Source organism: Xiphias gladius, chromosome 7 (genome assembly GCF_016859285.1).
Source record: "Xiphias gladius isolate SHS-SW01 ecotype Sanya breed wild chromosome 7, ASM1685928v1, whole genome shotgun sequence".
NCBI lineage: Eukaryota > Metazoa > Chordata > Actinopteri > Istiophoriformes > Xiphiidae > Xiphias > Xiphias gladius.
The window spans coordinates 18,341,854-18,358,658 of NC_053406.1; the positions used below are offsets into that span (position 1 = coordinate 18,341,854).

Consider the following 16,805-nt stretch of genomic DNA (forward strand, 5'->3'; position numbering starts at 1 on the left):
TGATGGTGGTGTGGTGGTGTGAGGAATATTTTCTTGGCAAACCTTGGGCCCCTTCATACCATACCAATCAATCTTGGTTTGAATGTCACAGGCTGTCTGAGTGTTGTTGCTGACCGTGTGCCTCCCTTTATGGCCACAATTTACCATCCTCTAATGGCTGCTTCCAGCATGATAATGCAACACGTCACAAAGCAAACGTCTTCTCAAACTTGTTTCAGTGACTTCAATGAGTTCTGTGTCCTTCAGTGGCCTCCCCAGTAACCAGACCTGAAACCACTAGAACACTTTTGAGATGTGGTAGAACAGGAGATTGGCAGCATGAATCTGCAGCTTACAAATCTGCAGAAAGGATGTGATGCCATCATGTCAACACGGACAAGAATCCCAAAAGAACAAAAGAACATTTCCAAGTGCTTATACGCACTGAACAGTTACACACATACATTTGCTCTTTAGAGCTGGTTTACAGAATCAGCCGTACTAACATGGGGGCCTTAATAAAATTGCTGTCAGTAAAGAAAATATCGATCATTATTTGGAAACAGGGCTCGTGTGTATTTTTGTCAGATTTATTCTTATGCCTGACATCCTTCAGGTCTTACGTAAAAAAAAAAAAAAAAAAAAAAAAAATTGCATGTACCTCTGAGAATGGCCCACTAAGGTGCCTCCTACACCTGAGTAGCAGAGAGAAAGCTATAAAACACATCCTTCCAAGAATTGTGACTGTGCCAAAGGCGAGGCTCTGAGATGACAACAGTCAGATTTGTCTTCTTAACACTATTCACTTGGATTGTGTCCTCTGGCACATGGCTCAGCCTGGACCAGTGTACTGAACTCAGTCAGTATGGGCATGATGAAGAGACAAAGGGCCACAGCTCAAGTGCATCCTATAAAAACGCTGTTATTCCTGACAAATCAAAACTAACACTGACATGTGAGAGGTGAGTAAATTGTTGGTAAATTATGGTGTTTTCTGTTTTCTCCATTTCCTCCATTTGTATCTTGCTCTTTAACTGCTCATGTGTCAAGGACATAGAAACCCAAGTGTGGTTTGACACAGATTCATCAGCAATTAGCTTGTAATTTAATGATTTCCTCAACAAGGAACCAGCCTGACTTATGAGGGCCTACACACCAGGCAATTAGACAACCTCTAGAGGAGCTTTCATTAGTCACTTACAATTTGAAGTCATTTTACTGTAATTATAGACAAATTAACAGTCTCACAATTGGATTATTATGCTTTTCATGTTGCATTGTTACATTTGAAGATGTTGTTTTAACATCATTTTCCATTTAAATGCCAGTTTAGCTTATGTATGGCTAATAACGGTGAGCAGTTTGGAAAATAATGCTATGTATGACAGTAGGTAGGTGTAATGAATATGTGATAATTTGCTACATAATGTAATCATGAACTGGTATTTGTAGCTTTTTTTCTCTCCTGTTTAGATCTCCTGAAATGAGTGTTGCCTCGGAGAGGATTTTCACACAGGACGGGATCACAGAAGGCTGTACTCTCTTTCCTGGTGTGCCTTTGAACTTCATGTTCTTTAATGGTTGTGTGAACCCTTTTGAAAGAGAGGAGACTGTGAATGGAAAGAAGCAAAGCAGGCATGTCGGCAAATGTAAAATTCAGCAGTTGTTGGTATATTTCCGGTCAAAGACCAGCTGTCTTCTACTTACAACAGAGGTGAGCACCAGAGCTTAATAGTAATCATATTCATCACATTGCATGTGAAATGAAATCTGGATGTGAATTTATTCCCATGCACTAAGAAATTTTGCCATTCTTGTGTAGAAAATGTTTTTCTGCTCATGCCAATTTATTATCAAATGTATTAATGATCTTATGTGTTTGACTGTAAATTCCTTCATACAGATAAAGACTGATAATCACAGCACACATTTGAATTACAGAAGTATCCGTCCTTCATCTGTTCTCCTGAGTTCTGTGGCACATTGCTCCCACATCGTTACCCTTGTTCTAATGGATCACTGGGGCACAATGAACTATATCTGCATCTGTCAGCTTAAGATCCAAACTCTGCAAGGGTTTTTGTACAGAGAACTTGGACATGCATTTTCAGAAATCCTTATCTTCATACTGTCTGAGAACCAAGTGAGCATGATGCCCTCTGAAGAATCGAAAAGGGCTTACGTCAGGAGCTGCTGTGAGCAGGTTTTAAACTTTTTTTTCCTTATTCTCTGAAGGGAATTCTGTTTTAAAGTATCATCAGCGTTCACCCCTGCTGGGGGAGCTGGCTTAAATACAAAAATAATACAGTAAACTGTAAAACTGGAAGCATGTAAACCATGTCAGTTATGTATCAGATGTAATTAATCTTATAAAAGCAGATGATACATTTCAATTTTATCTTCAGGGATGGATGTTGTCAGCTGATATCAGAGCAATGAGAAAAGACCTTGCTGTGTATGTGTTTTTTCATGATTTGCACAATAGTATTTTGAGGTTTGCACGTAATATGGATAAAATCTTCTTTTGTTGTATATATCATTTATATTAGGATCTCAATATAGTGTGATGTAGTACATCTTCCAGAAAATCAGTTGTGGAATCCTTTACAGATAAAGTAACCAGATGGGAATATCTATTTGGCTTATTCAATTACTTTATATGTAGTGATGCCAATATTTTGTAAATCCAATATGGCCATGACACAACAATAAAAAGGGTACATCTTACAGTATATATTGTCATATTACCCATGTATTTGCATGAATCTGTGATGAGTGTGCTGTAACTATTTCTTATATCAACAGATGCCGTCAAAACTCTATGCAACACAGTGTCCAAAGGAAGCATTTCTAACAAAAGCAGGTAACAATAAAAAAACCAAAAAAAAACAAAGACGTCCTTCATTACTAAAAAGAGCGTACTTAAATTTTTTTAAACATTTACAAAATAATCTATAACTTTTTTTTTCTGCCGATGGCATCAAATTCACTACCTTCGCAGGGTGTAGGGTGAAGAGGGTGCAGCCTAAAACCAGCAAATGGGTTGGAAGATTTTTTCTGGCAGCTGTGTTACTGCTTGGAACCTACACGAGAAAAATAAAAATATCCCCAAACAGTGTCAGTCCTGCTCACGACAGTAACTCCACGATGGTGATGTTTTTTACCCTGACATTGCACTGCTCTTCGCCAACAGTCGCCATCCACCAGCCCTATGCGTGGTCCCGCATTGCTGTCGGGGTCTCTTTTGTTGTCTACCTCTCTTGTCCTCCAGGTAGAACTGTACGTTTGCTGCTTGCCTGCAGAGCTGCTCATACTGTCATGAATCTGTTTTGTCCCACACAGCAGCAATTTAGGGCTCTGCCTTTTACTGTGTTGTTTCTCTGGTTGACTTTCAGCCCTCCTTTTCCAAAAAAGAACGTGAAACCCTGGTTTGAAGACATACTTATTGAGGGGAGTGTGGGATCAACAGTAAGATCCTGGGCTGTGTTAGGGCAGTTAGAGCTACTGGCTACTTTGTATTGTGTATTTATCTCACTTCCCAGTTTGCTACAATCTATCCTGACTAAACTGAATTTTTTGAGAGTCCTCTTACATGTGCAACTGGTAACCTGTCTGCAGAATTCAAGGGTACCAACAAAGTATGTACTGGTTATTAAGATGAACAGATTAATTTAAAGTTACTTTTCGACCATCCTTCTGTTTCATTAAAGCTGTCGTATCATAAACAAATTTGAATAAAATTCATAAATATGTAGATGAAAAAATCATTTGTACAAAGTTCTTTAAAAGATTTTTTTTTTTTTTTGCATAAATGTCTGTGTGTTCATTTATGGTAATTTCTTATCATGGTGTAGGAATACATTAAAATGTTTTACACTGAAAATTCAAATTCAAAACATCATATAATTGAATAATTAAATCCCATTAAGACTCTAAATTAATGTACATCAGTGATGAATTACAATCACTTAATAATATGATCATTTAAAAGGACAATTTACAAATTGTTCAGTTAAATTTGCAATTTAAAGACTAAGTTAAGAAAATAATAAAATGATTCAGATTAAATGTACAAATCAAATCTGTTTTATTGTCTATGTCATCAAACAATTAATAAGTTTTTGGATAAATTAATTGATTAATCAATTGTATTATACCTTATAATGCATTGTCTGTTGCTTGCTTCAACATTAATTATTAAAATTTCTGTTCAGTGATTGGTTTAATAAAAACAGCTCCCTTTAATCCAAAAAAAAGTGGCCAGTTAATGAAGTGTAAAGCAGCAACATCAGCAGCATATATTTCTGTTGTCAGTGGGCCAAAGGACAACTGCTGTTACTTCTCTGTGTGTTTGGCCTCATTTAATATACAGCGTGACACACTGGCTGCATGTTGATAAAAGTTAACCATATTTAAATTAGAGCAGTCACAAATCAGAAATTGTAAATAAAATGGTGAATAGGATGACAATGAATGGAATAAAGAAAACAATAAAAGCCTTTTTAAAAATAGTTTTCCAACCATTTTAAAATTGAAATAATAATTTAAACAGAAGACAGTTAATAAAGATATTTGTATAATAAACTATTTTATTATGTTTTTTATATGAACTATTAGTAAATTCTAATTAACCAATGAAAAACATCTATAACTATTTTTACACACTCCAGACTCCAAACATACTGACAAAAAATTAATGAAATAAAAATGGGAGAAAAAATGGTTTAATTTTACTATACCTGACAAGACCTGTTTTCCTGTCACAGTTCATCAGGGAATTTGTCATCACAAGATGTGATGGCCATTACTTTAGCTGCTATGATGGTTGTTCTATTTACAAGTGAAAAAGATGTACCCTGTGTTTCAAGTTTATCGGGTATTTTTTTCAGTGTATTTAAATCCAGTACATTAGCCCTGTAAGGAGATCATATCTTTGTGCAGCTTATAATGTTTTTGAGACAAACTGAAAGGTGTTTATAATATTCTTTTGACATGTATATAAATGGAATTGGACAAAGTTTGTATCGTAATGACCTAAATGAACACAACAACAACACCAAAAGATCAATAACATTAAGGTTCAGTGGACTAACACATTAAAAGCAGATTGGTACATTAAAATTAGTTTACAGTGCATCTGAAATAACCAGGATACAAGGCAGTCATAGGTTTACTTTACTCGCTTACACATTGTAGTGTTTAACGAAAGTCATGTCGTAGTTAGTATTAGTTTGTGAGTAATTCTCATTTAAATGCCACATCTGACTCATTAGAGATCAATCTTTTGCAAGTCTGTGACAATAACAAACGCCACAGATACGTATCTATCTTGTTGGAATGTCTTTTTATCAGCTAGTCAAAGTAATGAAAGTGATTATCTACAACACCAAAAGTGAAGCACAACCTTATTGCACAATAATGTTAGACAATTGGTCTTGAATCAGATTTCAGGAGCTACTTTACATCAAGAGATGCAGGAGCATAGGACTTTGGAACTGTGAGTGTGTCATCCATTGATCAAAGGATTAGTGATTCAACCCCTGGCGATCCTTAGCTGCATTTGTCCAAATGTCTCTGAACAAAACACTCAACCCCATCTGCTCCAAATGATTAGGTCAGCTCCTTGCATTGTAGCTTGCTGCCATTGGTACATGATGGGTGTAAAATGGGTGAATGAGGGGCAAATTTCAAAGCTTTGGATGAAAGTACTAAATAAATGCAGTCCATTCCAATATTTAAAGGTACATTGTGGAGTTTTCTCATAAACAAAACAAAAGTTATGTTTAAACTCAGTGTTACTCACATAAACAGATAGTGTGTATCTGTGAGTACTGATAAACTTGATGAATGTATTTCTTTCCAAATAAAACACAAATAAAACTGATTTTTCCTAAACGTTTGAATCTTTCATTGTTTACATCCATGTTTACCAGTGTGCAGTCTTCCTCCCTGCTTTGCTTGCACATTTCTACATATCATGCATTACCGCCACCAGTAGATCAATGGAACAGATCAACGTGTGTCCTCATGCGCATTCACGAGACAAACAAAATAGAGGTCAAAACCAACCCTGTCTCCTGGAAATACCTTTATATACAATTAAATTGTAACACCACAAAAGTTTGAAGGACAATACGTATTTGCTGACTGGATTACGTTTTCTATTGACATAATGAGGAACTGTAATTAATGTCCTTGGCAAGTTGCAAATATGCAGACACTGAATCTATCTGATAGCTTATTATTTACCAACAAAACATCCAATCCTGCTGTACAACATCCACTTGAGGAATACAGCATTATTAAACATTTTTATACCTATGTTTAGACACTACTTGGTTTTGCTTCAATTTCCGTCCCTTCTTTTCTTCTACTGAACTTAGCATGTTAGCCGGCTAGCCCCAGCCCGTCAAATCTCATAATACCACTTTCTCATAGTGAGTCACTGTAGCATGCAGTCCGCCCTCTGTCCAACATGAGAGGACAAAGAAGTAGCGCTGCTCAGAGGGTGTATTCTAACCTCTTGTGCTGCAAAGGCAACGATGGCTGAAGCTCTTGGTGGGCAACCATTATCACCACCACCACACGCTAGCCACAAGAAACCACATTCAGCAGCAGAGGAAACCTACATTTGGCCCCTTTAAGCTTAGGGAAAGATTGTGGACTGGTTTATTATAGAAAAAATCCATAGTGACTTGAGACACATTTTTTTTGTTTTTAATTTAACCAAAACTACAATCTTACCCTAATCTTAACCAAAGTGCTTTTGTTGCCTAAACCTAATGACAGAGGATGCGAAACCCCATCTCTGGTGCGACAGTCCAGCACGTTGGACACCTCTCATCCACCACAAACACGTCATGGTGACTCCAGTGATATATGTACAGCGGCAGTCATACAAAAATCTGATCATAATCCAGCCAGCGATTACATTTGTCATTAGCATCATTTGGAATAATTACCAAAAAATAGATATATCTATATTATAGGATTAATTAATTGATAATTTGATACCAGAGTGTTGAATAAGGGAGTCAAGTCTCAGAAAACAGAGATCTCAGGGGGATAAGAAAAAAAACGTACATCATCTCTGCACATTGAGGTAACCAAATGCTTGATTATATGGCACAGCTTAACATCTCATACAGAAGTATTACCGGTTATATCATTCAATAAAAAACTGTATGTGTTTCCAGATGAATACTTTGTCTGCATTGAAGACTGCTGAAATAACATGCAAAAAGAGTCTATAAAATTTAAATATGTTTATAGAGATCCAGAGCTGCCAGCCTTCTGGTGACCATAAAGTCTAACAGTTACTGTACAGTACAGCATATCTCCGTAGTGTATTCAATACTTTACTCTCCTAAAAGTACTTGTGTAGATTCTCAGAGAAAATTGGTAAACCAGGCATTCTGGATCTTCTTGCCATCAGCAGGATCAATTTCTTGGAGGTGCAGTGACGTGTGAAAAACAAAATAATCTTCTGAGAATTGGGGGTATGCTCACATTGGCTGGTGATGTGAAAAAGCCTTATAGAAAAAGCTATAAACGTCAGCTCCCAGGTCGGAATGCTTCAGAGAAGGGTAGAGTGGCTCGTGATGGGGTGGATCACTATTATCTTAGTCACTTTGCTGGCAAGGATAAAGTCAGAAAACCAAACATGCAAAGTGATCGGGCAGACAGGGTTCATGGAATTTTCTAAAGAAGGTGATCTTATAATAGGAGGAGTTTTCTCAATGAGTAGTACTCGCACATTGGTTGATAATGGCTACCAGGCACTTCCATATACATACTGCATGAAGTAAGTGATTATGCTTAAAATATGTAAAAACTGTATGTTATATTATAGCAAAGTAGCATGTTTTATGTGCCAGTCTGATGTGTGCAAAATTATCAGCTGTAATAACTTAATTATTAGGAAGGAGTCAACACTTAACACTGTTCGCAGGTGGAATGACAGGGAATTGAAGTTTGCCAGGACAGTGATCTTCACCATGGAGGAGATCAACAGAGATACTAAGCTCCTTCCTGGGGTGACTCTTGGCTATAGGCTGTACAATGGCTGTGGGAGTGAAAACCTGATTCGAGCAGCCGTAGAAGCTGTAAATGGAGAGGATTCAAAAGGATGCAGTGGTCAGATACAGGCTCTCTTAGGCCATTCATCCTCTGGAGTGAGTGAAGACATAAACATCATACTAAGCTCGCTATCCATTCCACAGGTGAGAAGAAACGACTGGAAAATAACAGGAAACTGTCTTATTATGTCTTATCTACTGCCTTGTTTCGTTTAACATGTTTTTTTTTTTTCTTTGAAGGTGAGCTACCTCTCTACCTGTGCTTGTTTGAGCGACAAAAGAGTGTACCCCACATTCTTCAGAACTGTGCCAAGTGACCGCTTCCAAGTCATCGGTCTGGTGCAGCTTCTGAAATACTTTGACTGGCGCTGGGTGGGGATTATTTATTCTGAAGGCTTGTACTCAAAGGAAGGTACAACTGAATTTGTCAAGGAAGCAGAGAAAGAGGGCATATGTGTTGAATACAGGTTGCCTTACTCAAAGACATCTCAAATCAAGTTGAATGCTATTGTAGAGACACTGAGGGAGTCCTCGTCAAAGGTGGTCCTGTTGTTTGTGTCCTTGTCTTTCACCAAATCTTTCTTGTCAAGAATAGTGAATTATAACATAACTGGAAAGCAGTGGGTTGGCAGTGAGTCTTGGATCACACAAGTAGACCTGGCTTCTGATGAGAGAAAGAGCATTTTACAGGGGGCAATGGGCTTTGCCCTCCCTCAGGCATCCATACCAGGTCTTGGTGAATTCTTACTCAGCTTGAAACCCGCTGATGAACCACAGAGTGCTATAATAAAATCTTTCTGGGAGAAGTTCTTTGACTGCAGCTTCTTTCCATCAAATACCTCTACTATGTGTACTGGCACAGAAGATCTCAGGACAGTCTCCAGTGACTACACAGATGTGACATATTTCAGGGCTGAGAATAATGTGTACAAAGCAGTGTACTTGGTGGCATATGCCCTTCATGCACTATTGCAATGTCAAAATGGCTCAAATCCCACAACAGGAAAGTCCTGTGTGACCAAGAACGATGTTCAGCCAAAGCTTGTAAGTTCTAATTAGTATTTAGTGCTTCTATTATTTGTGGTTAATGCAAAAAATAAAATGTTAGGCATCCATTTAGGGTACAATTTGAATACTCAATATCTTGATGGTTTCTCTTTTGCTTTCAGTTTATATGGATGCTAAAATGTCCTTGTTGTCTCCCTGTAGGTGTTGGAGCACATTAAGTATGTGAACTTCACAACACAGAATGGGGACAAGGTTTTCTTTGATGAAAATGGTGACTCAGTTGCCCAGTATGACTTAGTTAACTGGCAAATGAAAGAAGATGGCTCTGTTGAGATTGTGAATATCGGTCAATATGATACCTCTGTTCCAGAGGGGGAAAAATTCAAGCTAAAAGACAACACCAAAATAGTTTGGGGAGGTAACACTAATGAGGTGAAGTGGACATAATTTCATTTTGGTCCTTTCACAGCTGATGTAAAATCTTTACTTCATAGCCAATTTTTTAAATATTGCAATGTCAATGACATACAATACATTTTGTGCATTATTGAGTTTTTACATGTTGTGTTGTGCCTAATCAGGTGCCAAGGTCTGTCTGCAGAGAACCGTGCCCACCAGGGACTCGAAAGGCGATAAACAAGCGTAAACCTGTGTGCTGCTTCGACTGCTTTGAGTGTCCTGAGGGAAAAATTAGTAATCAGACAAGTGAGTGACGATTTCAAAATTAAATTTATTCATGTGTATTGTACTAAGGAAAAATGAAAAGTGTCACAGAATGATGAAAGTGGTTTGACTGTATTTTAATTTTATATTATTGATTGTACTTTTGTATAATTTCAAATCTCTCACAGATTCTCCAGAATGTTTGGCCTGTCCACCTGAATTTTGGCCAAATAAAAAGAAAGACCAGTGTTTTCCAAAACCTACTGAATACCTTTCCTACAAAGAGATCATGGGGGCACTTTTAACGGGATTTGGCTGTGTTGGCGTATTTTTATCTCTTCTGACATCAATAATTTTTTGGACTCATAAAGAGACCCCCATAGTAAAAGCCAACAACTCTGAGCTCAGCTTCCTGCTGCTCTTCTCATTAAAACTGTGTTTCCTGTGTTCTCTGACCTTCATCGGCCGGCCCTCTGAGTGGTCCTGCATGCTGCGACACACAGCATTTGGCATCACCTTTGTCCTCTGTATCTCCTGTGTTCTTGGGAAAACTATAGTGGTTTTAATGGCTTTTAGAGCCACACTTCCAAGCAGTAATGTGATGAAATGGTTTGGTCCTAAACAGCAGAGACTCAGTGTTCTGACTTTTACCCTCATTCAGGTTGTCATTTGTATACTTTGGCTTACAACCAACCCTCCATTCCCAAAGATGAACATGAAGTACTATAAAGAAAAGATCATCTTAGAGTGTGCCCTGGGTTCAGCTGTTGGATTCTGGGCTGTGCTGGGTTATATCGGACTTCTTGCTCTCTTGTGTTTTATATTTGCTTTTCTCGCTAGGAAGCTGCCAGACAGCTTTAATGAAGCCAAACTGATCACCTTCAGCATGTTGATATTCTGTGCAGTCTGGATCACTTTTATCCCAGCTTATGTCAGCTCTCCTGGGAAGTTCACTGTGGCTGTGGAGATATTTGCTATTCTGGCCTCCAGTTTTGGTTTGCTGGCGTGCATTTTTGTTCCGAAATGCTATATCATTATCTTCAGGCCAGAACAAAACTCAAAAAAACATTTGATGGGAAAAATACCACCGAGAACTCTTTAATGTATAATTCAAAAGTGTTCTCCAAACAAATGTTCTGAGTGTGACTACAAATAAACCAACTTTACTGCATAGCCTGACAGATGCTGTAGATGGACAAGCCACTGCTGCAATTCATAACCTTTTGACTTGTTGTGATGTGCTGAATAAAGTGAATCCACTGAATCAGGTCTTCTCCATGTTTATTTGATCATAAATTCTATAGAGTATAGGTAGTATATGAGGTTTAGTTTGTTTAAGTTCATTATACTGATGTTGGACACATTGATGTTAGAAATTTTTAAACCTGTAGTAGTTTATTGAGGTTACTTCAGCGTAGAACGGTTAAGAACAAGAGCGTTCTTCTCTTCTTGGTCTTCACAAGAGGTGAAGAACAAGAGCGAGCAAGAAAGCGAGCAAGAAAGTAAACAATCTCTAGTCTATCAACAACAGCTGCTAAAGTGTACTTTAGAAAGGTAGTATTATTACATTTCGTAGCATAGCCAATCAGTGGCTCATTAAAGATGTGCAATATATATAATAAGTATTTTACAAAGGAGAAGAACCCCTTTTATTACCATGGACGTCCACATTTGTCAAAATTATTCTTAGCAGATTTCTTGTTATCTAATATGGTATCAAAAATATTAATACAGAATAACAGCAAGAAAAGATTGAAGGGTTATGGAACAGGTGGTTGTTGCTGTATAATCTTATCATAACACTAATGGTCACACATTTAAAGAGTTAAACTGTTATAATTAGGCCAAAGTCCAAACCAAACCGAGATGTATTTCTTTCACCACATGCTTTTTGGATGTATGCATTGACATTGTCATAAAATCTTTTAATGATTTTATGGTATTGACTTATATATCAAAGATAACGGGAGTGAAATTATTTATATCTGGAGTCACTGTTTCACAAGGTGTCTGTTTTAATCTTCTTCATAAATGTAGAATCAAGAGTTGCCCAGCAGATGTCACTGCATTAAGGACGTCCAAACAATGAGCCTGTTTCGGTGCAGTTCAAAATGGTTCAGTGATCTGGAAATTTTTGTTTTGCTATCACTGCTGTATACACATACAGGTAGCTAGAATAGCCTCATACCTGGGTTCGCATGAAAAGAGGAATCAGATGAAGGGGTCCTGTGTTCAGCTCTTGAGATGTAAATCATTTGTTACTGCAGATCAATCATACATTGTGGTCATGCATTTTTTGGCCATTCACCGCTGGTTTAGAGCTCATGTATTACTTAGCAGTAAATATGTTTTCTTTATATGTATCTAACAATGATTAATTAATTAATTTATTAAAGCTAATAAAGCCATGTATTAGTAACTTTAGCATGGACCCTTGTAAATTAATCAAATTTGATGCTTGAGTTCATGTGTTTTGTTAAAGCATTGATTAATGATAAGTTGAAACCCTAAGAATAGAGTGTTTTGCAGGCATTAGGACTCTAACCTGGCAGTTCCCGCACTGAGCTAACTAAACCTTCCTCTGGGGGATACGGTCAAGTAAAGACCACCCGTCACCTCATCTGCTACCACAAGACCTCTCATTCTAATCAACCATTTGTCCTAAAATACACTATTCACACAATCCCCATCCTCAGGGGTCTTCTTTATCCGCTGTAAAACAGATTAAAAATATTACTGTCGTTATGCTATTATTGTCATTAATAACTATATGGATAATCACATTTACATACAATAAAAACATGAATAAAATTAAAAAAGAGACATACTCTACATGCTTATCAGCATTCTCAATTCTAAAAAAGCACAGATAAACTCCTGCACCAGAGTCACCGTTTTACAGAAGCAGACCTACAATATGTGCAGCTTTTGGTGTTCTTGCCTTGCCAAATGATTTATAAATAAGATTTCTTATGACTTCTGTTTATGTCATAAACAAATGACAAGCTCTTAATTTTGAATTTCTCTTCTAAGTACACATTTTATTAATTATGAATATTAATGTATAACACCAAAGTAATTTTAGGTACTTTGCTATACTCAGCACATTGCTGGCATTAACACCATGAGATGTGTGGGTAAGTTGGCCAAATTATACATTTTGTGTTTGTGTTTGTGCATATTAGAATACACACAGTGCTGATGTGTGTGCCTTGAATATAGCAATCACCTTTCCCTGCTGCACTGATTTTACCAATCTAAGATAACTGTGCCCTGTGGGAAATAAATCAACTTTTTGTGAAGAGTGTACGTCTACCCACATTTGACGCAGCTGTTATAAGAGCTGCTTCCTCATCTCTTCAAAAATACAAAACAAACATGCAGGGAGCTATTCTCTTATCTTTTCTCCTTCTATACCTGAACACAGTTTCTGGCTGTGGACTGTTCGGCGGATTTGACATGCCAAGTTTGTTCAAGCAGGGAGATATAATGATCGGGGGGATTTTCCCAGTTTTCAACAAAGAGATTAGCAGCACTTCTACGTTCGAAAGGGAACCACCTGGAGTCAAGTGTGAAGGGTAAGCTTTGATACATCTGACTTTTCCATACTTGATATATGCTCCTCCATTCTTCTAAACGTGCCTTTGTATATACATGTACGGAGGCAACTCTTTAATTTAAAACCTAATTCAAACACCAAAACCTTTTTAGATTTGACCTGCGAGCTTTTCGATGGACCCAAATGATGATATTTGCAATTGAAGAAATCAACAAAGAATCTGCTCTCCTGCCAAACATATCTCTTGGCTACAGGATCCTTAACTCTTGTGCATCTCCTACAAATACTTTACGTGCTGCACTAACACTGGCTAGTGGATCAGAGGACATAAAATCCACTTCCCCTTGTCCTCCAGCTATATCTGCTCTCATAGCAGAGTCAGGATCATCTCAGTCCTTGGCTGTGGCTGGAGCTTTTGGACCATTTCAAGTGCCAATAGTAAGAGATTAAATTAGATGTTTTATTGCATTGGTGATCTATGATATATAATATTTAATATTTTGTTGTTTCAAGTATTTTTTCAGACTTCTTCTGGTGATCTTTTTTATAGGTAAGTTACTTCTCAACATGTGCTTGCCTGAGTGACAAAGCTAAATATCCTACGTTTTTTCGGACAATCCCGAGCGACTACTTCCAGGCAAAAGCTTTGGCAGCACTGGTCAAACATTTTGGTTGGCAGTGGATTGGGACCATACAGTCAGACAATGACTATGGCCTGAATGGGATACTGGCTTTCACTGAAGAGGTTAAAAAGTTTGGGGTTTGTATTGCATTTGTAGGGACAATTCTACGTACGTACACTAATGATAAAATGCTGGAGGTTGTGAAAATGATCAAGCAGTCAACTGTCAAAGTCATTCTGGCTTTTGTTCCTGAGGGTGACTTTTATCCCTTAATGAGAGAGATAGTAAAACAGAACATTACTGGAATTCAGTGGATTGCTAGTGAGGCCTGGATAACAGCACCACGACCCTCCACACCTGAAATCTATGAAGCTTTTGGTGGAGCCCTAGGATTTGTGGTGCAGAAGATGGCTATCCCAAATCTAAAACCATTTCTCACAGGCATTAGCCCTTCTAAAGATCCAAGTGCAGCCTTTGTGATGGATTTCTGGGAGATTATGGTGGGCTGTAGACCAATTTTACCTGGGGAACACACAAGTACGGAGACAATGAAGAAAATATGCACAGGCAATGAGACACTAATAAATTCCCAGGATGTGTTCTTCAATGTCACACAGCTCAGAGTGTCCTATAATGTATATACAGCAGTTTATGCCATTGCACATGCCCTACATCAGCTGGTATTCTGCAAACCAGCTGGAGAAAAACCAGTGAGGCCATGTTTAAATATATCAGAAATTCAGTCTAAAGAGGTGAGAAATACTGCAAGTAAAATCCACAAAACCTCCAACTGTCTGCAATAAACAATTAATGTATCTATTTAGACATTATCTTGTTAATATGAACACTTTGAAATATCTAACAATTGATCTGTTCCCTTTCTCAGGTCACTAATCACCTACACAGGATACATTTCAGGAATCAATTTGGGGATAATGTGTTCTTTGATGAGAATGGCGACCCTCCTGCTTCTTATGACATTATTAACTGGCAGCTGAAAGACGGGCAGGTGCAACATGTGACATTGGGTCATTTCGCATCTGCTGCTAATGGTGATTATAAACTCAGCATCCAGGAGGAAGAGATAGTGTGGAGGACAGGGAAAATGGTAATCATGAAGACTTTTTTTCATGCAATGAGCTTATATTTTCTAAGCTATGTGTCCCACTGAATTATAAGAAAAACTGAATATGACTGCACTAACCTTTTTTCCTCAGGTTCCATCATCAGTGTGCTCTAATGTTTGTCCATTGGGAACTAGGAAAGCTCAAATCAAAGGAAAACCCACCTGTTGTTTTGATTGTATCCCTTGCGCTGATGGAACTATAGCAAACTCAACAGGTAGACAGACATGTATCAAAAGCATGTATGCCATACTAAACCAAACATACTCAATCCAGTATCATGTTTTTAGTATTTGACTATATTTCATTCTTAAAATATTGCTGCCAGTGTGACTTTACTGTATTTAATTTTCTTGACTTAAATTCAATGCATTTTTCACTAAAGTATAATGTAATTTTCTGCAAACGTGAATTCCAGATGCATAACTCATACTATTTACCCATTCCTTACCCTCATCAGGTGCAGCAGACTGCACACCATGTCCACAGAAATACTGGTCCAATGAGAGGAAAGACCAGTGCGTTCCCAAAACAGTTGAATTCCTGACCTATCGAGAGCCGATGGGAATAGCTATCACAGTTGTATCCCTGTTAGGGGCCTCTCTGTCGCTGGCCACAATGATGTTTTTTGTCCACTACAGAGAAACCCCAGTGATAAAGGCCAGCAATTCTGAGCTAAGCTGTTTGCTGTTGTTTTCTCTTTTTCTGTGTTTTCTCTGTCCCCTCACTTTCATTGGCAGACCCACAGTCTGGATATGCATGTTACGCCACACAGCTTTTGGTGTGACATTTGCACTTTGTATTTCTTGTGTCTTGGGAAAAACTATTGTTGTTGTTACAGCTTTCAAAGCCACATTTCCTGGCAACAAAGTTGCAGCAAAATTTGGTCCTGCACAGCAAAGAATCATAGTTTTCTCCTGCACTTTGATTCAGATTGGGATATGTATATTGTGGCTTAAGTTAAATCCCCCTTTCCCAGACATGGTTTTCAGATACAGCAATAAGATGATCGTGTTAGAATGTAACACAGGCTCTGACGCTGCTTTCTGCGCAGTGCTGGGCTACATAGGGATCCTTGCAATAATTTGTCTGGTCCTGGCATTTCTAGCAAGAAAGTTGCCTGATAATTTTAATGAAGCCAAATTTATCAACTTCAGCATGTTGATATTCTGCGCAGTCTGGATCACCTTCATTCCAGCATATGTCAGCTCTCCTGGAAAGTTCACTGTAGCTGTGGAAACATTTGCAATTTTGTCTTCAGCATATGGCTTATTAATTTGTATCTTCGCACCTAAATGCTACATAATATTGATCAAACCAGAGAAAAACACCAAGAAACATGTCATGGCAAAACATTTTGTACAAAAAAATATGATTTCTTAATTTTAAAAAATGATGCTAATGTTACTTCCAGCATTTATATAATGTACTGTAACACCAGTAGTATATGAGTAAAGCAAGACTTTTTTTTTTTAGCATTTCATATAGTAGAGTGAATAGTAGTCTGTTATTTAATAATAAATGTTCTGTGCATAAAATGGCAGGATAAAATGCACAAGATGTCCTGTACTATATGGTTAAAACCATGGATGGAAGTGACTAATATGACCTTCTTCAATTCTCACTGAATTCATAATTTTAGTAACTGGTGAATGATAATTTTGCAATACAAATTAATCATGGAATCATTGTAATTTTAGTTGACAAAGTAATTAAATGTGTACTATGCTTTGTTTATTTTTTCACAACAACTGTTTACAGAAGAAAAAAC

General features: G+C 37.6%; 2 protein-coding genes across 2 annotated transcripts; both read left to right on the forward strand.

Moving 5' to 3' along the window:
- Window positions 1–7,778: 7,778 nt before the first annotated feature.
- On the forward strand, window positions 7,779–10,830 carry LOC120792198 (extracellular calcium-sensing receptor-like). The gene is made up of 6 exons (XM_040131269.1): window positions 7,779–7,783; window positions 7,931–8,201; window positions 8,298–9,101; window positions 9,267–9,497; window positions 9,647–9,770; window positions 9,917–10,830. The coding sequence occupies exons 1-6, from the start codon at window positions 7,779–7,781 to the stop codon at window positions 10,828–10,830; spliced, it is 2,349 nt and encodes a 782-aa protein (XP_039987203.1).
- A 2,387-nt stretch (window positions 10,831–13,217) lies between these two features.
- On the forward strand, window positions 13,218–16,746 carry LOC120792199 (vomeronasal type-2 receptor 1-like). The gene is made up of 7 exons (XM_040131270.1): window positions 13,218–13,306; window positions 13,440–13,725; window positions 13,838–14,410; window positions 14,797–14,919; window positions 15,128–15,251; window positions 15,501–16,393; window positions 16,735–16,746. The coding sequence occupies exons 1-7, from the start codon at window positions 13,218–13,220 to the stop codon at window positions 16,744–16,746; spliced, it is 2,100 nt and encodes a 699-aa protein (XP_039987204.1).
- Window positions 16,747–16,805: the final 59 nt, after the last annotated feature.